Source organism: Syngnathus leptorhynchus, chromosome 5, assembly GCF_054491065.1.
Source record: "Syngnathus leptorhynchus isolate UIUO chromosome 5, UIUO_Slep, whole genome shotgun sequence".
Lineage (NCBI taxonomy): Eukaryota > Metazoa > Chordata > Actinopteri > Syngnathiformes > Syngnathidae > Syngnathus > Syngnathus leptorhynchus.
Genome location: NC_141199.1, coordinates 12,061,505 through 12,084,778, shown reverse-complemented (window position 1 = coordinate 12,084,778; position 23,274 = coordinate 12,061,505). Strand labels below are relative to the sequence as shown.

The 23,274-nt window shown below is 44.4% G+C and overlaps 2 protein-coding genes and 1 long non-coding RNA gene across 4 annotated transcripts; 1 reads left to right on the top strand and 2 right to left on the bottom strand.

Moving 5' to 3' along the window:
* Nucleotides 1–203: 203 nt before the first annotated feature.
* On the top strand, nt 204–15,287 carry fam184b (family with sequence similarity 184 member B). The gene is made up of 18 exons (XM_085912520.1): nt 204–589; nt 5,094–5,282; nt 5,979–6,617; nt 7,563–7,698; nt 8,529–8,677; nt 8,800–9,345; nt 9,491–9,598; nt 9,687–9,985; nt 10,425–10,569; nt 11,154–11,273; nt 11,468–11,627; nt 11,893–12,023; nt 12,115–12,230; nt 12,309–12,683; nt 12,755–12,869; nt 13,012–13,119; nt 13,612–13,973; nt 14,547–15,287. Exons 1-18 carry the CDS (start codon nt 440–442, stop codon nt 14,617–14,619), a joined length of 3,921 nt encoding a protein of 1,306 aa, XP_085768646.1. The 5' UTR covers nt 204–439; the 3' UTR covers nt 14,620–15,287.
* Nucleotides 5,815–9,346, bottom strand: LOC147056959 (uncharacterized). The gene is made up of 4 exons (XR_015066095.1): nt 8,770–9,346; nt 8,582–8,699; nt 7,213–8,127; nt 5,815–6,134 (listed from the first exon to the last, which is right to left on the bottom strand). It is a non-coding gene; the product is annotated as an uncharacterized LOC147056959 (long non-coding RNA).
* Nucleotides 14,336–21,869, bottom strand: haspin (histone H3 associated protein kinase). Of its 2 annotated transcripts, XM_085912518.1 has the most exons (17): nt 21,583–21,869; nt 21,089–21,217; nt 20,602–20,739; nt 20,135–20,266; nt 18,106–19,774; nt 17,830–17,959; nt 17,703–17,755; nt 17,420–17,593; nt 17,251–17,336; nt 17,078–17,140; nt 16,903–16,994; nt 16,662–16,741; nt 16,460–16,548; nt 16,153–16,295; nt 15,958–16,060; nt 15,629–15,833; nt 14,336–15,416 (listed from the first exon to the last, which is right to left on the bottom strand). In XM_085912518.1, exons 1-16 carry the CDS (start codon nt 21,735–21,737, stop codon nt 15,632–15,634), a joined length of 3,438 nt encoding a protein of 1,145 aa, XP_085768644.1. In that variant the 5' UTR covers nt 21,738–21,869; the 3' UTR covers nt 14,336–15,416; nt 15,629–15,631. The 2 variants fall into 2 exon arrangements, with proteins under 2 accessions (XP_085768644.1, XP_085768643.1); XM_085912517.1 differs by lacking the exon at nt 14,336–15,416 and having other exon boundaries at nt 15,477–15,833.
* Between the last annotated feature and the right edge of the window lie 1,405 nt (nt 21,870–23,274).

Below are 23,274 nucleotides of genomic sequence, written 5' to 3'. Positions count from 1 at the left end.
ACGCACGCCCCTCTCCCTCCCTCCCTCCCTCCGCTCGGAGACAGGTGGTTGGCGTCCAGTGCCTCCATCCTCCCGGCGCTCGAGAGTACCAAATATCTGTTGGCACCAAGGCAAGGCTCGCTCGTTCGCTGCGAGCGCGTACCCGATGGACTTCCAGCGCGCAACCTCCGCCATCGCCGGGCGGTGGACAGCCGGAGTCGGGGGCTGCAACCGGAACGCTCCACGCGGAGAGCTCCGCCGATCTACTCCCAAATGTTTTCCACACAATCCCACCGGCTGCCGTTCACGGGAGGGGGCCTACCGACGGAGGAATGACATGCACGAATGAAAAGTTGTCACAATTTAGGCGGGGTTCTGCAGTCGACTGGTGGCGGCGGGTTCATTTGTGATTATCCTCCGGGTTTGAAAGTTGTTCCCTGGAGGGAAGACGGCTGTCAAAATGGCTTCGGGCCCCGGGAAAGCCATACAGACACCCGGGCCGGGCTCTGCCGTCAACGGGAATGCGGCAGAGTTCCAGAACGTCGAGCAGGAGCAGTGTGACTTCCAGATGCACAACAAGATGTGCAAGAAGATCGCTCAGCTCACCAAGGTAGGTGGGACGTGACCGGACGAACCTGAAAGCAACGCTACCTCTTCTGGATCATCTTCACTGAGGTGGAGCTGTCACAATCGAGCTTTACGTGGACGTTTATTGTTCTTTAGCCCCTGTCATGCAAACCTGCTCTCAAATCCCGTGCAAATGTTACCTGGAAATGATGAGATTTCCAGCAATTCGAGATGATTGAAATCTGTTACACTTGCAGCGCCAATGAATTGCAATTGATTTGCATATTACTGTGCTGTGAATGCATGGCAACCCATCCCCAAGTTCGTTGTTTTATGTACTCAAACACAAAAATAGCTGCCGGAATACTTCACTCCTGGACTCAAATCTGTTTCAAGAGATTTAACAAGTCTCCCTTAAAAATATAAATATCTAAGTGACAGTATCGTCTCTGTGATGTAATGCATTCTATTGACTACACCATATAGTAAAATTAAACAAATATTTGATTCATGGTGAAGTTGTGCACCACTGCAAAATCTTAAAATCTTACACATTGTATTGAGAAGGTAGCACATCTGCTTTGCATTGCTAAGGTTCCGGGTTCAACTCCCGACTCTGGCTATCATGTCTGGAGTTCGCTTGTTCCTTCTTGTGCCGTTGCATGGGTTCTTTTCATCCCACCTTGCAAATAAGACTCTAAATTGTCCATTGTGAATCATTTTTTGTCTCTATTATGCATCCAGTCATTGGTTGGCGACCAGTCCAAGGTGTGCGTCTCTTCTCTCCCAAAGTCAGCGGGGCTATTTTCCAGCTCATCCCAAACGTCGATGAGGATAAGCACGATAGAATATAGCAACTGTCTAGATGACCTTATGTAAATTCTCGCATACATCCTATCTGAACTCTCTTTAGCTTGTGCAAGTGTACCTAATGGAATGTGCGTTTGTGTTAATCATCAGTCTTACTCTGATAACTTTTACCCGCCGCAACACATGTAATGTAATGTGTGCATATAAATGAAGCCAATGTGCTTCCCGCAGCAGTATTCAGTGTTTTCATATCTTCCGAGGTTCTTCAGCACTGCATGGGGACCTACATGTGTGAGCTCTTCACAATAGTGCTTAGAGAAGCAGGTGACGATTACTGATGACGATGCAGTCGCCGTCCTCCCTCGTGGCTTCACCTCCGCGCTGCCTGAATGTGTGTGTGTCAAAGGAGCATGTGCTCTGCAGCAACATGCAGCAAGTTGTCCGAGCAGATGCGCAGGATGTGCGCAAAGATGACACACTGGATGGGTCAGCTCTTGTGTCTGCACTCGTTAAGGACGTTTGACATTTGTCAAAACTACTGTATCCGCTGCGTCCTTTTGTTTGTGTGCTCGGTGGACAAAAATATGAGGCCGAGGGGGTTTTGAAACACCATCGGTGTTGGACATGGTTCAGTTTTGACGTTCGTTCCAAATGTGTTTGATGGCTGCTCGGGTTAAGCCGTCCACGCTGTCTTGTTGAGATGTGGGATCAAGAGTGAAGAGGGGAACTACTGTAATCCAACCTCTTGACATCTGACCTATTCAGTACTCTTTTATGGGGGTTGTAAGTGGATTGCAACAGGAAATGGGGTCAACAGTAGTAACCTTATATATTTAATAACTCATGAACTTAAAAGCACCTCCTCAGGTCCTCTCCACCAATCACAGTTTCTCACTTGGCCCTCCCTCCATCCCTCCCTCCTTGCTCTTCATCCTCTGCCTGCTCTAGTGTGCCCTAGTTGAATGGGTGCTGCTAAAGATAAACCAAGAGTGTGTTTACGTGGCACAACAAGCCAATGAGAAGAAAGTGCGAATTGAGTCCGTCGGGGCAGCTGTTGTGGATGTTCACACCGGTCTTTTCTTCTGCGTGCACATACACACACAGTCAAAGTCTCTAATTTTACACAATGAATAGACTTCGAAATAGAAGTACAGTTGTGTATGTGCTGGTGTGAGTGTTCATAGCAACATTTTGATAGGCAGATCTAATTTGGTCTATGTGATGTCCTGTTCTTCTCCAGCTTGCACTGTCAAAGTGGGGCCTGCTTTGTAATTCAGCCGCGCACTCACATGTGTATGTGTGTGTGTGTGTGTGTGTGTGTGTGTGTGTGTGTGTGTGTGTGTGTGTGTGTGTGTGTGGGAGGTGAGCTGATGCAAGCGAGAGTGCATCTTTCTGTCTAACCTCTCTTTTTTTTGCAGCAGCATCTTTACACTCAGCTGCCCGGCTTTACACTTTGCACAGAATATTAATGTAATACTTTGCTGACTATAAATTTGATGTCAGTAAACACAGCCCTTGCGAGGCCACACAAATAAATAATCTAGAGTTACATTGGCTTAAGTGACGCAATGCATTGTAGACTCTTTTTCATCCAATCGTTAGTTAGGTCGGTACTGCTAAGAAAAATGTAGGTAGAGGTGACCTTCGGTAGCGTGTGTCGCTCCGAGCGGTGTGTTCAATGCAGCGCGGGTTTGTTGTTGAATTGGAAAAGAGTCTACCGCAACCTGGGGAGAACACAGAAGAGCAGATCTGAACTTGAACTGCTAAATGGAAAAACAAAATTGATTCTCAGTCAGGCCGGTACTCGTAATTGGACTGTTTTTATTTGTTGAAGACATTTGAGCTTTAATCCTAAAGGCGTCTTCAATTCTGTTTGACAATTTGAGTAGTGTAGAGTCTGAGCATTTAGGCTTTTGGGGTGGTTGCAGTTGGAACTTTTTCAGGAATATTTCAAACCAAGCACTCTGCTGAGTTAGATATCAGGCACATTAGAGCTGTGTCAGTTCTAATTAGTGCTGAGCGGTTTTTAACTCCACCAATCAAAACTCTTTCAGGGGTTAATTTACCAATTCGTCATGTAGTATTTCCTAGCAAGAACCAAGAATGCAAAACCTTTCTGATGCATTTGAGCTGACTTCATTCTTGGGATTTTTGTTGCGTGCATGGGTGGACTTGTCTCTCTTTTGGTATTTTCACACACAAGCACGGTTAGAAAGGGGCGTTTGCACCGTTGTGGGCGTGGATACAGCCAACTTACTTTCAGGCCAATGGGAGCTACTTTTACTTCATTCTTTTAAAGTCAGTGCTGGAGAAGCGCACAATCTACATATCTTAAGTCCGACCATTTGTGATACTTCCGCACATAGTTGCGAGTTGAGATTCAAACCCAAACCCTTCCTGTGAGGCAATAGTGCTAACACTTGAGGTGCTGTGAGGCAAATATGCTAATCAGTCATTCACTACGCTCTCCGATGAACCAAATCTTCCCAAATAAAGGCTGGAGTAACATTATTGCACGAGGAGCATATGGGATTTAATGTTCTGGTGTGTTATGCTGTTAAATTGTCCTCATTCCAGCCTTTTCTCTCAGCTCATTGCGCTCATTTCCTAAAAAAAAAATAAAAATGTGAGGCCGAGGAGCCCAGCGTGAACCTTCTCTTCCCTCAGAGCCTGCCCTCGATACAGTCCCTTTCATGCCTCTCGGTCCAACTCGCAATGCGTGAGCCCAAGTTCTTGCACCGTGACATGATCGGATATAAGTGTTGGGCCGACAGGAACGTGAGACAGGAGCTTTGCCACATCTCACATTTGTCATTGATATCACAGGCGAAAAACCATGCACTGTGCATTCAAGGTGGGAGGGGGGACGCATGCCCATATTGACACGCATGCGGGAATGCGCCGCGACACAGCTGTGTGCCGCAGACAGAACGGCGTCTGCGTAAAATATGAGCCCCTGCGTCCCCCACCCCCCTCCCCTTGCATACTCACCTCCCAGAGTGTGTAAGTGAGACGTCAGGGTCATCAGATGATGACACTGTGGGCACGGCAGTAAAGTGAATACGAAACAGGCCATATTTCATCGGTTAGTCACAGTCTATATGGGGAAGAGACCACCGCCGCACAGCTTGGAAATACTGTGCACACTTGTTTTGATGATGCTCATGCTTGCACATCATCCCGACTAATGCTTTTAATTTTGTCTCCTTTATAAAAAAAAAGTGGCCGAGTCATTTTTGTTTTTAAATGGATGTTTCTGAGATTTTCAACTTTTTTTTTTCCTTTTTTAAAAAAAAAATGTTTGTATACATTTTATTGTTTGATTTCCGAAAGTCACATTTTTGGATTTTGTAACCAGGCAAGTATTTACTGCAGCGATGTTAAACACAGAAGAAAAGAAGAAAAAGCTTTGCATCTAATTGTAATTTAGCAGGAAGTTTTGGAGTATGATTCCAGGCAGTGGAAGGTTGTCATAGCAACTCAATCAGTGACAAAAAAAAAAAGCAATTATTAACATCAAAATGTAAATTGTTCTTCCTTGCATCATCTCATTGGCCTCTGAATAAGGCCATTAAAATATAGAGTTTTTATTTTGCACAAGAAGTTTCAATACTTTGCATTTAGATCAGATCATAAGAAGCAGGAACATACATTAACTACAATCTCATTAATTTAGCTAATGCGTTCACGTCTCTAAAACCAAATCATCCCAACTGCGTGTTGTTGATGCCCTCCAGGTGATTTATTCTCTCAACATGAAGAATGAGGAGCAGGAGGCGGCTCTGCAGGCCTTGAACCACGCCCATGACAAGGAGCTGCACCGCGTCCTGATGGATACATGTCAAGAGGGGGAGGGCTCAGCGCTGAGGACACGACTCCTCCAGCTGCAGGAGTCTCTAGATGAGCAGCAAAGGGTCGGAGCACAGGTACGCGCGTGCGCACGTGTGTGTGTGTCCTTGAGCTCGAGTGCGCATGTGTGTAATGACCCTGCCAACCTTATCCCCATAATAATGAGCCCAATCTCTTTCCAAGGCCATGTTGTTTTTCTGTAAAATTAATGTGCTCGCATTAGAGACACAAATCAAACTCGCATCGAATGTGCCTCACTGTAATCAAACCGGAGAAAACAGCGTGGTACTTAACCCATTCGTCATGTGCAATTTGCATAATGTGCCTCAATAAAGCATACGCATTAATCATATATAACTGCATTATAATAGCATGAGATTCAGGTTTCTGTAAAAGTCGAGGAGGAGCTTGGTGTATATCCCCTTTTTCACATGCAAATTATTACAAGGAGAGAATAAAAATCTTTCTGGCTGCTATTTTGGCGATATACGTGACGAATAAGACCACTTGTCATAAAAATGAAAACATCCTCCAACATCCGATTTAAAGGAGACTCAACGAGACATGAATCATTTAGCTTTAATAATAATTCATTCAATTAATCCAGATTTTTTTTTTTTTATACCCAAATTTGAGCCAGCGCATGTGGCTTCTCTTCAAATCAGAAAATTAATTCCCTAATTTCCACTTTGCGAATACATAATTTCTGCAGCTCTTGCATTGTAGCTCATTAGACTGCACGGTGTGTAACATCTCGCCACCTGTGCCTCCAGGTACAAGCCGACTTTGAGTTCTTCCGCATGCAGTCGGAGGAGAGGGAGCGTGAAACTGAAGCCGAACTGAGACGGGATTTTGAGGAGAGGCTCCTGGCGGCAGAGGAGGAGCTCAGAGAAGCCAGGTCCCAAATCAGCGCCGCTCAGGAGAAAAACCTGCGATTGAGCAAACAACTGGAGGAGGCCGAGGAGATGATCCTAGATCTGAGCACCAAACGCGAGCTGAGGCAGAGACTTAGTGTGGATGGGAAGGATACAGAGGACAAGGGTGAAGATAAGGGGGAAAAGACAGAGGAGGAGTCAGAGAGAGTGAAAGAGCTTTTGGAGGAGGTGAACATGATGAAGGAGGAAAGGGATCAAAAAGAGGAGGAGAGAAGGCAAGCAGCCGATGCGGAAAGGGAGCAATGGGAGAAAAAGATGAATCGGCTTGAAGAGGAGAAAGAAGAAATGAGGAAGAAGTTAGAGGCCGAATGGCGGGAGGAACAGCGCAGGTGGGAAGAGAAAGAAGAGGAGGAGAAGAAAGGAATGCACAGTGCTTTAAGAGAACGAGTGAAGAAGGCCGAGGCCGATGTGGAGAGCCATCTGGAGAGGCAGGCCGAGAACAAACGGAACACACTAAAACTGCAGGAACGCATTCAGGTAGAAACCGTAACTCCTTGTTCTCATACACGCAGCGGACGTAACCGACAAACGGGTTGCCGAAATAATTGATTTGCCAAGATAATGTTTACATTCCAAACAATCCAAAACCTTTTGTTTGTGAAGTGTCCAAATTAACCGATTCATCGACAACAACTCAAATACCAAATGCCAATATCAAATAAACATCGATTGTTTGACAAACGGAAGCTGAAAAAAAAATGGTTTCACACTTGGTAATATACTTTAAACTGAAACTAAAATTATACCCGATTAATCGACGAAACAGTCAATAGAATAATCGATTGTGAAAATAATTTGTTCCATCATTCAAACTTGTGTCACTAGTGCACTAAACATCAGAGCTCAGCTATCGGCGACCAAAATCGAGGAATTGACAATGTTGCTATGACTGATGCGAGACAAATTGCCGCTTCATTGGTTTTACATCTTCGTTCTCAAATCGTTTTTTTTCCCCGTTTTTAATGTTATCAGATTTATTGCTATGATATCATATTTGCCCTATTGTAACTTTGTACTTTGGAGTTGCACAGCCAATGTAACAGATAAAGTTCACGTTTATGTTGCAGCCTACCGTCTCTGGTGTTGCCAGCTAATGACCGTTGCTCGAGTTCCATGGTAGACAGAGACGGGGGGAACTTGCTTGTCTAACCACAGGCGGTGCCTGCTGAGTGCTGTTTCCACTGTCAGCTCTGTCCTAATGAGTACTTTGCACAAGATAGAATTGTTTCAGTGTCACCACCGAAGCCAAGCATTGAGATTTCAGACCCCCTGCTGAAGCTGACATGATAGCAGACCATTAAAATCCTGCAGCTGGCCTACAAAGCTACAAATGTGTACTTGCTTGCATTATCTTTGTCAAACTTGCCTTCCTCTTCTGTGCTCCACTGTGCCCCCATGCTGGCCACTCCTTCCCATTCCTAGAACCTGGAGGAAGAGCTAGAACTGGATCGGAAGCGCGTCGCCGAAGCTGAGAGCACGGCCAAACGGGCAGAGGAGGAGCTCGCCGTGGCTAAAGAGAGGCTACTGCTGCAAGAAGATGAACTGCAGACTCGAGCCGGTAGTTCACGAGACTTCCATCACATGCTACATTCTACATTGCATGTGTTCATTTGGCAGTTGTGCTTGTCCTTAAGAAACTTTCAAATATTTGACGTATTGAGTCTGACATAAGCGCGAGGCTTATTCCAACACTGCGGCGCTAAGGGGGTGATGATGTTTGTAGCGGAAAGTGAAGCTCCATTTGTCAAGCTTAAGCTTAAGGCCGTTCACTGACATCCGAGCATTAATGTCTTTAAGACATGCAGAGATGCTTCTCTCAAATTGATTGTCAGAAAGGAGAGAAATGAGATTGGAGTTACTACGTGTCATCAGCAGAGAAGTGAAGTTAAGAAAGGCATAGTGAAATACTGTTAAATATTTAAGGAGCACTTACAGCATGGACGTTGAGGCCGACTCCACTACATCTTCTGATGATGTGTTTGATAACCTTTAAAGAATACAATTACAATGAGCAGTGGAGAAGACTGAAGGTAACAAGACAGGAAGGAAAACATAAAACCGGTTTTGGCAGTACAGTCAATTTCACCTCAAGTGATTTTGGTTATTATCAATGGAAAAAGGCTGAATATTATTTCATAGCAAGATCAGTGGGGCAAGAACTGAGCCCTGAGGAACACCTGATTTGTCAAGTGTACAAAAGCATTGTTTTTTTTAAAGGTACCACCTCAATCACAAACTCATGTATTCGTTTTTACTGAGAGTATAAACATTTCAAATAGTTACGAATGATGAAATAATTCAGAAAAAAAAACATGCACTACTTAGAGCTACTGCATTGGCTAGCTAGTGGCATTTTTCAATGATGTGTGTATTCTGTGTGGGCTTTAGAAGAGATTCTGAATGTGGGCTGCAAGGCATGCGTGTGCGCTGACGTGGAGGACCTGAAGAGCCAGTTGAGTCGTCTGCAGAGCAGGAACAGAGAGTTGGAGCTCCAGACCAGCGGTAGGAATAACGACCACGCACGCCAAATCCGCCAGGTAACAAAAATATCTATCCATCCTACAACACAATTGATGTGTGTACAAGTTGAAATTGGTATCAGACAAAACTGAGCATTATTTTTGCGTACCTAATGAGGTGTCCGGTCTGTGTATTTCAGCACGCGGAAGCCCTGTCCAGTCTGCGTTCCGAGATGGTGAGAGCTCAGACAGAAGAACTGCGTCGTATCCAAAAACATGCAGACGAAGAGCGGGACAAACTTCAGAGGGAGATGGAAAAGGAGCGAGAGAACCTACAGAGGGAAAGAGAGCAAGAAAAGAGCCATTTGGAGAAGGAGCGAAACCGGCTGCGGCGGGAGCGAGACGAGGAGAAGGAGGTGCTGCGGAAGGAGGCCGAGGGAGTCCGAGAACATGTGAGGAGGGAAAAGGAGGAGGAGGTGGAGCGCCTTCGCAAGGAGCTGGATGTAGAGAGGGTCCGTGTCCGCGCTCAGCTGGACAAGCGCTTCGAGCAGGTGGAGGCGCAGAGAGCGGGTCTGCAGCATAAGCTGGAGGAGGAGAAGAAGAGGCTGGTGGAGAAGGCGGAAGAGGACAGGAGGCGACTAAAGGAGCAGGTGCGGAAGGCCATTGAGGAGGTGATGCGGAGACATGCGGCCGAACTGCACGGCGTCCAAGAAGCTCTCAACTCTGAGAAGAAGACCAACCAAGAGGTCAGAGTTAGGCTTAACTTTGTCGCATGAGAAGAACATTTATTTTCTCCCTAGTTCTTTTTCTTTCATGTACAATGTCATCTTTTTGACATTTCACAAATACCTTTTTTTTTTTTTAAATCTTTTTTGGGGATGCTCTTCAAAGGTATGTGCACATCTAGAAGAAGAGAGGAGAAGAAATCGTGAGCTTCATGAGAGGCTGGAGAGGGACAGACAAGACCTGGAGATTAAACTTAAAGATGCAGACAATGAGGTGAAGTGCACACCGTTTTTTTTTTTTAAATTATTTTACATGACCTCAATCGATTGTAAATTTATACCTGCTGCAAATTTGTGTTCAGATCTTTCGTTTGAAGACGGCTATGCATCATCAAGAAGAAAAAGACAAAGTAGCGCCAGATACATCGCCCCCATGCGGACCGCAGTGCTCCCGCCTGCAGGAGGACCTCCAGAAGACCCAAAACCGACTTACCCGGATGCAGGACGAGGCGGAGAAGCAACGGGAAAGACAACAGAGAGACATCGCTTCCCTCAAGGCGGACAAACATCGGCTGGAGGAGAAAGTTTTGGAGCAGAGTCGGCTGAACACAGAGAGGAACCTTTTAGAACAGAGCCAACGCCACATCGAGGAACGCATCAGGTAAGCCAGTCATGGTAGTTGACCCCAAATACAGAAAAGCAACAAATTTTTCAGTTGTATCATCACTGTCTCTTTTTTTTTTTAATGACTATAGCTCGTTTTATTTGATGCAGACTGTGATTATTGCGTGAAGCCCAATAAAACAACGGGTCGCGAAAGTAATGAAGCAAAGCAAGGAAATAAATGTTATGTTCTGGATAATTACTGAAAAATATTTCTTAATACGCTCATCCTCATTTGGTGTGTGAAAACTGGTCACTTGAGTAGGAGATGCAAAATCAGAGCATATTTGCAACTTTGCAGAGTAACTCAGATTTGTCGGTATAATAAATAAACAAGTTTCATCAACAATCCTCCCAAAGAAGCTCAAGTTACACTTGACTGACAGTTAAAAAGTATTTTCTGTATTCCATCTACTTTGTTGCCATGTTCCCTCTAGAGCCGAGTGTGAGGATCGCCTCAGGGCAGAGTTCCGTATCGAGATGAACGCTGCCGTCGCCGAAAGCGAGCAGAGGTGGCAGAACCAGGAGCAAGAGTTGCACACTCAGATCGGCGAGTTGCAAAGTCAGCTGGATGAGCTGCAGGTGAGCCGACTTCTTCTTTTTTTTTTTGCCTTTGGCCTCATTCAGAGTGGATGCGGCAAGCAATGTTGACTCGAATTGGGCTTTGAGTCTTGCTCTTTTCACTCCTCCCTGCACACCATCGTTAACGATCCACATAATGCACCCAGTGAGTGCAACGTTTAATGACCGAACTACTCTTTTAATGCTGCTGCTTATATTTGGAGATTGACAAATTATTCAATCAGAAAAACACAACCCGTTTGTTTTGCTACCAAAAAAATGCATAGTGAGTTGCTAAATTCAGCTCATATATTTATCAGTAACTTAACAACTATAATTCAAACCAAAATAATACAGTAGTGGTAGGAACTGAAATCAAGTTATGCTTTTATATTCTTTGCACAATTAAAATGATGACTAATCACCATGTTGTGCATAAAAATGTCATAATCACACAATATAAAGTTGGCAACATTATTTTTAGCAATAACCTCTGTTTCTTGAAAATGTTTATACCAATGGCATATTCTTTATTTTTCCATTTCCTGTAGATATCAAGGTCTCATGTTTTGTTACTTTTATCCACATTTTTCTTGACAATGCAGACAGAGACAAAGAAGGCGGGATCTGAAGACAATTCCCATGGCAACCGGGAGCTTGACAAACTTAGGAAGGAGGTCCAAGAGACCAAAGAGATTAACAAGAAGCTGAGGGAGCTGCTGCAGGTACTTGCATATCATATCAATACACATATTTTACATTTGAAAAAAAAAATCACACCAAAAATGTCACAGAAAGTATAACTCCTGCTATTTGTGTTGGAGGTCGCAAATAACAAAAATTCTAATAACGGACGCCCCACAGTTTTTTTTCTCCCTATTATAAAGATCCATCATCTTTTTTTTTTTTTTTTGGTAAGGTTTGTTTGCATTCTTGTGTGTTGGAGGAGCCACAGAGCCAGTGCTTAGCTGAGGAGAAACATAATCACGCCATGCAGCTGCAAGCGTTGGAGAGGCAAGCCAAAGAAGACGTACTATCTGAGCGCAACCGACTACAAACCATGCACCACCTGGAGTTAGGTAACACGTCCACATTCACACACCGATCGGGAATTGACACACGAGCGCCGGCTAGCGAAGCCCCGGGATGAATGGACAAACCAGCACGTGCAAGCGCATAGACAGGCAGCCATTTGAGATTATGTATTCAACGGCGAGGTTCTTATTGCCATGGATACATTTCACCATGGCAACAAGCGGAAGGCTACCTGTGACAACGAATGAATGGATGTATTTTTTTTTTTTTTTTTCCCTCGCGCATTTATATGCGTGCCCGCGATGTCAGATAAGCAACGTGCGGAGTTGACCCAGCAGCACACAGAGTGGAGTAGACAGATGACCCAGAGACACATGCAGCAGATTGAAGACCTTCAGGCCCAACTGCAAGCTCACACACAGATGATGGCGCTGCAGCAGGTAACACACACTCCTTTCAATTTCAATCTCTTCCCCCTTGTGTCTATTGACCTAAATATGCTAAGTGTGCTTTTGTGTGCGTGCTATTTAGGACCTGAAGCAGCAGAACCAGAACCAGGTGTTTGAGCGGCAGCTGGACGAGAGTCGCTGCGCCATGCTGGAGCTGCAACGAGAGAATACCACACTCAAGAAGCAATTACAGGAGAAGTAAGTGGACATGTAGATGGATGTAAAACGATTGTCCTGCCTCTGAGGCTAAGAAAGAATTTGCTGGAGTATTTCCAGGCATCGCTTTCCTCACAGGTTCATTCAGGTGAACCCCAAAATGGTAGCCAAAGAAGAGGAGAGCCCAGATTTGGAAAAGTCCCGAGATGCTCATCTGGAAGACGAAGCGCAACGCTTGAAGGAGGAAGTGGAGAAACTGAGGGTGGAGATGGAGAAACTGGAAGAGTCACAGAAACTGTGGGAGAGGAAAGAAGACGACGACAAGGCGGAGGAAGGGGAGCAGGAGAAAGAGACGAAGCCAGAGGAGGACGTGATGAGGAAAAAAGAGCTGGAGGAGATCAGGAAGGAGCACAAGAGGGAGATTCAGAATTTGGTGTCGGAATACAGCAACGCTCAGATGCAGCTGCAGGCTCGCATCGGAGCCCTGGAGAACGAGTAAGTCCCCCACGTGTGACATCTCCGTGACAACGCGGTGATGCTAAGTTGATAGCATACGCTTGCTCCAGGTTGCGTGAGCGGGAGGAGCGTTGCAGGAGGAGAGAACCCCGATGTGACGAGATCCAGTTGGGGAAACTTCAGGAGAGACTGACGGAACGAGACCAGCTCATTAAGCGATTAGTGGTACATTGACGCACAATATTTTTAATACAAAGATATTTTTGTTCGTTTGACTATTTTGGATGCAAGCAAGCAAACGAATCAGACTTCCAGACAACACCAACTGTGAACAAGCTCCTTCTTCATCCTCCTTCCCTCCCTCCAGGAAGAACGGCATCAGCTGCAGCTACACCCCCCTGTTGTCGGGGACAACAGCGGCCTCAGGCTCCGCGAGAACAAGCCCTGCCCTGGGAGCACCACGCCAACCATGAGGGTGAGTGTGCGAGTGCGTGTGAGTCCTGCACATACTCTAATGAGTTCATCAAAAAGCACTCCTTCTTGCCAGAAGGGAATGTTGAATTCAAGCCAAGTTTTCTTTCTGGTGCACAGACAGTAAAGTGTCCAATCTGGACCCCTGCGTGTGTGTGTGTGTGTGTGTGTGTGTGGAAATTCTCATTTGAAATTACACATTCATGTTTGACTCATTAACAGTTACTTGTAAACATATTTAACGACTTGAGAAAACATTTTATGATCTGACCCGGGCAAGCGAATGTGACTTTATTCACCTGCATTCACGTTGCTCTCTAAAAAGCTGCGGCATATCATTGACTTTACACATTTTGAAAAATCCTATTGCTGAGCCGAACCCTCATGTCATAAATATTGATAAATTCATCACTGTATTTACATATTGTATTATTTTTATTCTATCCTCATGAAAACCTGATGTGCTTTTGAATCGAGCGTTCATTTGTGTCCGCAGAAGAAGCACGTGGAGTCGTCCCCTCGCGGAAGCAGCATATCTTGCTCGGGTGCTTACGACCGCCTCCCTCCCTACTCGTCCTCGTCCTTCTCCTCCACGCTGCCCCACCAGTCTACCTCCCACCCACACACGTCTCCGCACTACTCCACCACGTCTCTTCCGCACAAGCACACCTCCCTCTCCTTCAGCCAAAATTCCCCCCCGTCGCTGCCTCGCTCCCCCAGATCCCGAACGTCCTGCATCCCCCCGACGCCGGCGCCCACCGCGCCGCTGCCCGTCTGCCCCTCGCCGCAGACAGGCATTCGCTATGTGTCGCCCTCCTGCCAGGAGCCATATGCGTACTTGCAGGCGCAGTCAATCAGGTACGATTTTGAAAAGATTTCCGAGTGTTGTTGTGTGAAATCATCTGACAGCATCAACGACTTTTCTTCCGGGGGCGTCAAACTCGCTTCCCAATATAACATTTGCAATTGTGCTATTAAACTTGCATTATTTATAACCTACCTTACGAACAGACGGCTTTGTTCCGGAACCTTTATGCAGTGACAGTGACTCATTGGAGTTGGTTCACTTTGGAAAAAATAGCAGCCCTGTGTTCTTCTGAGCTAAATAAAGACACTAGAGGATGCAAAAAAAAATAGGTCAAACATTTACTTGAGTACGGAAAGCAATAACGTGCAACTTTGATCACTTAAATAGTCAAGTAAGGTATTATCATACAAAACGTGAATAGGAGGGGGTTAAATGTATGCATGTTTTTATTGAATTATTATAGACAGGCTGTAATAATAAATACATTTTCATCATGATCTACAGGATAGGATATTTAGCAATTTTGTCCTGCAATGAATTGTGAAACATGTCCATTTGTCTTTTTGGAATGGAAAGAACAAATGAAACAGATTAAAATTAAACCCTTTGTTTTCATGTTTTAGGGGGCCTTATATGGAGCCGAGAGGCACTGAGGGGCTGAAACAAGAGTGGTTCACCAAATACTTCTCTTTCTGAGCACAAACATAACATTGTCAACAGTTCATCGCTTCTGCTACACACTCGACTGAGAGCTCCACCCATTTTTCACGTGGTCAAAGACAAGGAAAATGAAACTGCAATCGGTGTGGATCTCACGGAACGACGATTCCGTCGGATGGATCGCCGCACATAACTCCACACAGACACTCCAGTCGGTCACGTAGTACTGTGAAATAAGGTTGCATGGATTTTTGCCGAAAATATGTTGATCTGGTTCTGTTGCATTGATATGAATCCTTTTACGCCAAGCGGTATCAAATCGGTGGAGTGCTCATCCAACAGACTCGTGGGCTCATCACCAGCAAGGCCATCTCCAACATTGCCTCAAAGCTCAACCAAAAAGTGCTTCTCAAAACACATGCCTGACCTCTTCTCGGCCTCTTGGATCTTGTTTGTTGTCGGAAATGTCTCCATGTGTGTTTTTTTTTTTTAAACGGTCTTCCTTTTTCAACGCAACATTTGCTTCCATATGATCACATGATTATTGAAGGCAAATCTTGGGATGTCGCCGAACCAAGTGTCTCTTCAACTATGAAGGCATTTGATGTATTCAATCGAGATCCTCATTAATATGGACACACACACACACTTTTCACTTACCATACAAAAATGAAGGTTGTTTTGATGCAAAAATGTACAATAGTCTTAATGAACAAATTGAATAAATATTTTGTTTTTGTACTTGATTCTTCTTGACGTTTTCTTATCCGCTAAAGGCTAATGATGTGTCTGTCTGTTCAAAAATGTTTGCAGTTCTGTCTTCACACATTGACCTGAAGAAAATATGAGGAATTATTTGTTTACTTGAACACTTTTGATACGGCACTAAAGAGTTTAGAAATGCAATTCAAGAATGAAATTCTTGGTTTATTAAATGTAATTTGAAAACAGGCCATCAAAACACTGTTTATCTACAGCAAAGCGTAAGAACATCATATAGAAAATATTGACCAAAGGAGACAATTTGCCCTTTTGTCCACTTTACCTTTTACTTAAACATGGGGCATGTTTGGAGTGCTTCAGTTGCAGAAGTGTACTGCAGGACAGTGTCATTAAAACGCGTGAGCTCCTTCAGGGCGTCTTTGCTGCTCTTCCCGCCCGTTCCGCGGTACCTCATGGAGAGCAGCTTGGAGCACAAATAGTGGAGCCACAACACGTTGGAATGAGGGTGGTAGCTGTTCCAGTCGTTACTGTGACCGACAAAAAAAGGCAAAAGTACAAGTTACAGATTTATGAACCCCGAAAGTTACGGTTACTGACCTCCTCCCAACACACGTTGCCAAATAAGTGATTAGAAAAAATAAGTGGACTGACCCATTCTCTTTTCTCATGTGTCTATAGATGTCAAACTGGTAATCTCCCTGACCCATGAAGAGCTCTTCATCATTTGAGATGTCACAGGACACTGTCAGACCATCTAAAGAGAACACGGCCCATTGCAATGAGTCTCATTTAAATGAAAAAAAGTAGCTGTCCTGAGGTGATAGACAAGGGGGAAATGCCACTGACCGATTTCCAGTCTGGAAAGAGAGTAGTCAATAATGCGAACAAACACGCCTTTTGTTTCCAAAGAATGTGCTGCTCCGTTGAGAAGGATGCTTCCAGTCTTCTCCTTTGTGGTTTTCACCAGCACGTTACCCCAGTGGAGGTCCCTTTAGAAAGAGTGACACACGACAAAGCGAATGCATTTCCACAACATGGCCTCTGAGAGAATTCAAAGGAGTCCAAATGAGTTTGTTACGAGAACATTTCCCCACGAGTTGCATTTGGTCAACACTCGGCCGCCACGGCTTGATTCAAACGATTTTGCATGTACCTGTGTTCAAAGTGCAGCTGCTGCTCAGCCACAGCCAGAGCGGCGGTCACTTGATGGAGAATACTTTTTGCCACCACCAACGACGACAACTTGAAGACATAAGAGATGTTGGATGTAAGAGGCGGAGAGCACCAGATGTGGAAAGAATAGGACTATTTGACACCACAAAAAAAATGCAATTCAACGTTTGGGGTGTGACTACCGCTCCATTGCTGTTCTCGAGGTCGACACCACCAAACTCAAACTCCAGGATGATGAACAACTGGTCATTTTGGAATAAATCTACAAAACACAGAGAGAAGCATCAGTACGTAACGTGTAAAACAATCTCCCTTATTTTTACCACATTGTAGTAAAAACAATCACTAAGGTTATATTTACTACACAATATTTCTAACGAGACTTCAGTGCTGGATTCAAGGGAGTGAGAACACAACAAAAACCTGGTCTGTCATTCTCAGAGCCCTTTTTCCGATCAAAGTTGTCCCAGGTCTTCAGGAATTCGGGCGGGTAGCAGCCTCGGACACAGTGGAGACTATTTGGAAACGAGACAAAAGTCAACAAGCGCAGAGAGACGAAGGCGCGCAAATGAGAAAAGGACGCAGAAAGACGATTTACTTATTAAGTCCAATGAAGCAGTTGGTCTGATTATGATTTTTGTCTTTCAGGCTGCTCAGCTCCCTGTAACAATACAAAATGTGTTACATGCTGAACAATTCAACAAAACTATGGAGGGTGAATAACACGTGGATCTTAGGTCAAATGCAAGACAAATAAAAAGGACAAATTACTTTGAGATAATAATCTCGTGAAGGATCTCCCCAAACGTCTTCTGGTCTTCCCCATTCACCTTCTCACTGCCTTCCAATGGAATGACCTGCAAGAAGAAGCGTCGTCCCATTCATCATTTTCAATAACAACTTCAATATATATGTGCGTGTCTCACATGCCCGTGCGTACTTTAAGAGCAATCGTTTCTCCTGACGAGTTGCTGGTGGAGAAGACCTCACCGAATGTACCCTCCCCAATCTTGACGCATCGTTTCATCTGAAGAGCGGAAAAGCATTCCTTCCAGGGCAGCGGACCCGGCTGTCCGCACTCAGTGTACACCTTCTCCGCATCGGACAAATCTAGCTGTAGGGGGTTGGTGGAAAGCGGAGGGGGTCCGAGGGGGTCATTTGAGAAGGCTTTGTAATTGGATTGGCCATGTGGTGCCAAAATATCATGACATCGTCACCCTTACCAGACTGATGTCTCTTGGCACTGGCTTTTTACAACTCTGTGGAGTGAGCATCACTAAAGAGAGCAGTTGAAGGTTAGAGGAAGACAAAATGAGCATAAATCCATAGCTGGACACATATGAGCTGTACCTTTGCGGTGAATAGAGAAAGACGATTTAAATCGATTCCAGTGCTGCGTGCGCGGCGTGTCATCGTCCAGCAGCGATGACATGTTGAGGGGGCACATCCTCACTGGGGTGGAGAAATTCAATATAAGCCCCTGCACGTCAGGACAGAAGTTAGTCTTGGAGAAAACTGCATCATCTCTACACGTTTTACAGAAGACTTGTTAACTAACGAATCCCATGATTACAAAATGCTCTTAGTCTGATTCTCCATCACAATAGTCATATATATCAGGTTCACCTGGAGGTCGGCGGGTTCAACTGAGATGAGATCGCTGATGTTGCAGTCGGCAGGCCTCCTTGCGCTCTTTCTCTTGAACGTGCGCGGCGCTTGCAATCTGCTGTCATTCTTCCAGCGGCTCACGCTCAAACCACTGACGCATGCCTTTCGGGTTGTGCCCGGCCGGCTCGTTAAAGGGCTCTTTTTCTTCTTTTTCTTTTTACCAACCGGTCGGGAAGCACGTCGGTCAACTTTGGAGGGTTTTTTAATGGCTTCTCTGTCCGAGCCCGAAACCCTGTCTGAACAAGAGGTGGTCGAATCCGAACCACTTGTGGATAATTGACATTTGGTGCCTTTTTGCTGCAGCTCCTTCAATTGTGTTAAAGTCAGTCTCTGTAATCTTACTGTAAGTTGGTCAGTTAGGCATTTTTGGATCAATGCCATCAAGAGGCTTTCTCCCTCAGAAGTGTTCTGTTGTCGTTCTACAGACAATCTTTGAGAGATTGTTCTTTGAATTTCCTCTAACCCCAAACTTTCAAGCACAACTTTGCAATTTTTTCCTTGAAATGTGTCATCCTGTTCCCTTGGTGACATTTTCCCAGACAAGTTGGCTGTTAATTGTGCACAAGTAAAAGATTCAAAGTGACTGCCGGTGTGCTGGGTGGAGGCTGATGTTGACACCTCCTTGAAATCACTTTCTGCAGAAAGCGACTGTGACAGTGCAAGGCTGGTGGAAATATCTGAAGTTCGGGATTCTGGCTCAGTCCTAGTGGTTGACAGCTCACAAGTTTCATCTTCAGTAGCAGCTAAACTAGACCGGTATGACTGCTCTGATGATAACATATCCACGCAAATGGGATGCCGCTCAGGAGTTGGACTTTTGTGAGATGAGCTAAGATCGGCAAGGCAGGAGGAGTCGGTGGTCTGGCTGCAAAAAAGCCTCACAGTTGGGCTGTCTAGTCTCGTCATTTTCACAGTGCAGCTCTGGGCCAAACACTCCTCCTTCAAAACTTCAGTCATTGAGAGCAAGTCTTCCACCGTGGACACTAAACAATTGTCTGCAGTCAGCAAATGGATGCTTGCCGACGCCCCATCGGTTTTCATCTTGCCGTCTCGATTTGTTGTGTTCATACTCGATGGGTGTGTAAAAAGCTCTTCTGAATGTCCTTCATGGAAAGGCGGGCATGCTTGTTCATTCGGCACATCGAGCCTCGACTGCTGCTTATTGTTGGAGTGGAGCACTATGGGTGGTGAACAACATGGCTGACTTGGAGAGTCCAGGTCTTCTTGGCATGCGTTTGCACTTATGTGGCTGACGGACAAGGACGTGGGATTCGGGGACTGATTTTTTACCAGAGCAATACGGGGCCGTTTGCTCGACAGTCTGACTGAGGGCGTAGAGCAAAATATGGGCTTCCTGGTACGGGGCCCAAGGCTGTGATCTCCTGCTGAATCATAAGGGAGAATGTTTTGCAAGGCGCCGGCATCCAAGTCGCTGGTGGAATTCTCCAAACTTGACTCTAGAATTGCCAGAGGGACTCTTTTCTTCTTGCTAGGAAGGCAAACTTGACTTTCCTCTCCAGAGGTGAAATCTTCCAAAGAGTTGAAGACCTTGACCTTTGAGGCTTGGACTTTAGTGGTGATGGGACGACGACGAGTCACAAAACAGCCTGGCGAAACATGTGGAGGACTGGAAAACAGGAAGGAAGGATGAATATAATATATGAGGACGACTGGAGTTGGCAACAAATTTTGGATGGACGGCTTGTTATACATTTCTCTATATTGGAATAATATCAGATAACACACATTGCACTATTTGTTTAAATAGGTGTATATTTCATCTTTATACTGATCAGTTTTATTTCAATTTTTCATTGTTGTGATGATCTTTTATAAAAGGTTAACTATTATATTGCAAAAAAAGAGAAATTCCATTTTTTTCTCCAAATCTTTATTTTGAATGAAAAGAAAATCAATAAATATTGATATTGACTGATATGAAATATTTAAAAGTTGAACTTTTGAATATTGTAATACAAAGACTTACTTAGTAGCGTTGATTTGAAGTGGATTTTTGTGTCTTTTTGCTGGAGACAGATCTTCATTGCTCTCGCTACTAATCGGACAACGCCGCTCCTTCCGTCTAAATGTGACCGCTGCTCTGGCTGGTGCTAGTTTCCTGCTTGTGCATCAATAAAGATAAAAAGAAGAAACTATTTGGACAGGAAATTAAAAAAAACCCATTATCTCTATTAAGGGTCCATTCTAAGTAATTTCAGGGTTTGTGAGTTGTTGTTTGTTTGTCATTGGAAATAATGATTATTTCCAATTATCAGTAAGCTAAATCTCTGATCTCAGATGACTGCAGATGACTGCAGCTTGAAAATTAGAAAAAAACTGTTTTGAAATTACAGCTCCAAAAGTCCTTACAGTGTGCATCTAACATGAGCATGATAACTGTGAGGATAAGAAGGAGTTGATCGTGTCAATCAATGTGTGTGTTGGTGCAAGGACCTGGTTGCTCTAGCCCGTGGAACAGGTTGAGGGCAGGAGGGGAAGGGCACACTGAAAATATCTTCATCAGTGCTGTTCTCTTTCAATTTCCCCTTCCTTGGGCGGACCTTCTTTGCCTTGGAAGCACCTTTCTTTGCTCTAAAAATTGAAAAGCATTTTCCAGTGACATTCGCACAGCTTCTCCATGGGCTCATCACACAACCAATAACAATTTCATTATTCGTGTTTTTACATTTGATTTACGATGCACATTTTCTTTCCTCCCCCTTAACGCGTGACTTTAAATTTGCAAAGCAATGTAAGAAAAGTGACACGTGCCACTTGGTTACAACCGGGCACTGTTGATTGGGTTTAGTCTCAAGATAAACAACAAGATATAAGCAATGGGAACCTGAGGTGAGATGTCGCAGCTCTTTTGAACAACATTACTCTGTTTTAACAACATTGGCATGGAGTTTAAAATCTTCAAAGTAATATAGTGACTTACTTGGAAGTTGGATTGCTTTCAAGTTGCACTTTCTGACAATGCAAAGAAAATGACATATCATCCTCACTCTCGCTGATAATCAATCTCTTGTTCCCTCTTGTGAGTGCTGCGACTGAGGCTTTTCTTTTCCTGCATATAAGAATAATCCGATCAGAAACAGTATGAAAGGAAAATCTCTGCCACGACATGTTCCAGCAGTCATTTCAAATCCCAAACAGATAGTACAAAACACAGTTTCAGTTGAATTTTTAAAAATAATTCAATTGCAATTACTATATGGATTATGGACAGTTTAAGCACTTGAATTAGAGTTGTAAAAAATATAAACCGAATAATTCATTCATTCATTTTGTGTGTTGCAAAAATAAGCAATTCCCTACTAAGTTTACAACAATCCTATAATGCAAACAATTTCTCCTAAATTAACAAATAAAATAGAACCATTGAACCTATAAATAACATCGAGGATCGGATGCTCCTTTTTATTTATTCACCTGGTTTTTGTGAATTTATCAAGTTCAACCAAGGAATCATCTGAAGACAAGGAGCTATCAAAGGCCTGCTTGTGATCCTTCGGTGAAATCCAAGGAGTCAGTTTTCGCCTTGTCTTCCCGTAAGTCCGCATAAATATTGGCTTCGCGGTGGTCATTTCTGCAAATACTTATGAAATACTTATTTATGACCATTTGCTTACATTGCGGCAGCTCTCGTCATTAGCTCAGTTTTACCCGTGTTACCCGCTCCTAGTTCAAACAGTATCATCCGGCTGATTGGTCGACAATGTGTAAAACTCTTTATAGGACGCCGCCTGTTGGATTGGAGGAATTGAAACGTGACGAATAAAGCGCACGTCACGTCACTTTTTGGAATGAAGAAATTGTCCTGAGTTAAAATACACAAATCAACCCATCTACCGTTTGTACAAGTTTAAAAAAGTATTTTTTGTTTTAATAAACATCAACAAAGATTAACCTAACAATGTAGCCGTAGACTTGCATTAACAGGAAGTGCCGCTAGATGTCAACAGAGGACTATGCTATAGTGGGGCAGGCATTCGGGGGTATCCCAATCAATTCAACTGATAAACTTTTTGTACGGAAAGTGTACCACCTAAAAAAATACTTACAAGCACTTCATGCCACTGTCATGACCAACATAAAAATACAGTAACGTTAGTTAGCCTGACTGTTCATTGAAAACAAGTATAGAAATAGGATACAAGTATACTATGTAATATATATTACATATACAATGGAGCCTCGGTTTTCGACCACAATCCGTTCCAGAAGGCTGTTCGAGAAGTGAATCGTTCGAATTACGAATCGAATTAATGCCTTTTTTAAGCATTTTTTCATTTGCGCATTTTTGTCCGGTCGCGCAACTGCAGCGCATCGCCGAACGCGCAACCGTAGCGCGTCGCAACCACGCAACTGCTGGTCGCATTATTGTGACAGAGCGGTCGCTAGAATTAAGAAAATATTTTCAAAGTCCTGATGCACTTTCCAAAATTTAAGTGGATCTCAGTGCGCAGGGAGCTTAATTTTGTCCGATCGCGCAACTGCACCGCACCGCCAAACGCTCAATCGTAGCATGCCGCCAGCCGCGCAACTGCACCGCGCTGGTGCATTATTGTGACAGAGCGGTCGCTAAAATTAAGAAAATATTTTTAAAGTCCTGATGTACTTTCCAAAATGTAAGTGGACCTCAGTGCGCAGGGAGCTTAATTTTGTCTGATCGCGCAGCTGCACCGCACCGCCGAACGCGCAACCCTAGCGCGCCGCCGACCGCGCAACCGCACCGCACTGGTCGCATTATTGTGACAGAGCGGTCGCTAAGATTTAGAAAATATTTTTAAAGTCCTGATGTACTTTCCAAAATTTAGGTGGACCTCAGTGCGCAGGGAGCTTAATTTTGTCTTATCGCGCAACTACACCGCCGAACGCGCAACCGTAGCGCGCCGCCGACCGCGCAACTGCATCGCACTGGTTGCATTATTGTGACAAAGCGGTCGCTAAAATTAAATAAATATCTTTAAAGTTCTGATGTACTTTCCAAACTTTTAGTGGACCTCAGTGCGCAGGTAGCTTAATTTGGTCCGATCGCGCAAACGCCCGCAGCTCGCCGGCCGTGCGCTCACTGTCGCATTGGGAGCGTTTGGAGCGTCTTTGTGTTTTAGGATGGCTTTA

Coding starts and splice junctions, on each gene's coding strand:
- fam184b (XM_085912520.1), top strand. CDS start 440: ATGGCTTCGGGCCCCGGGAAAGCCATACAGACACCCGGGCCGGGCTCT. Junction 11,274..11,467: donor AGCTGAGGGAGCTGCTGCAG/GTACTTGCATAT, acceptor TTTTTTGGTAAG/GTTTGTTTGCATTCTTGTGT. Junction 12,684..12,754: donor ATCGGAGCCCTGGAGAACGA/GTAAGTCCCCCA, acceptor CGCTTGCTCCAG/GTTGCGTGAGCGGGAGGAGC.
- haspin (XM_085912518.1), bottom strand. CDS start 21,737: ATGACCACCGCGAAGCCAATATTTATGCGGACTTACGGGAAGACAAGG. Junction 17,594..17,702: donor TGCCAAGAGACATCAGTCTG/GTAAGGGTGACG, acceptor AACCCCCTACAG/CTAGATTTGTCCGATGCGGA. Junction 16,995..17,077: donor TGCTTCATTGGACTTAATAA/GTAAATCGTCTT, acceptor GTTTCCAAATAG/TCTCCACTGTGTCCGAGGCT.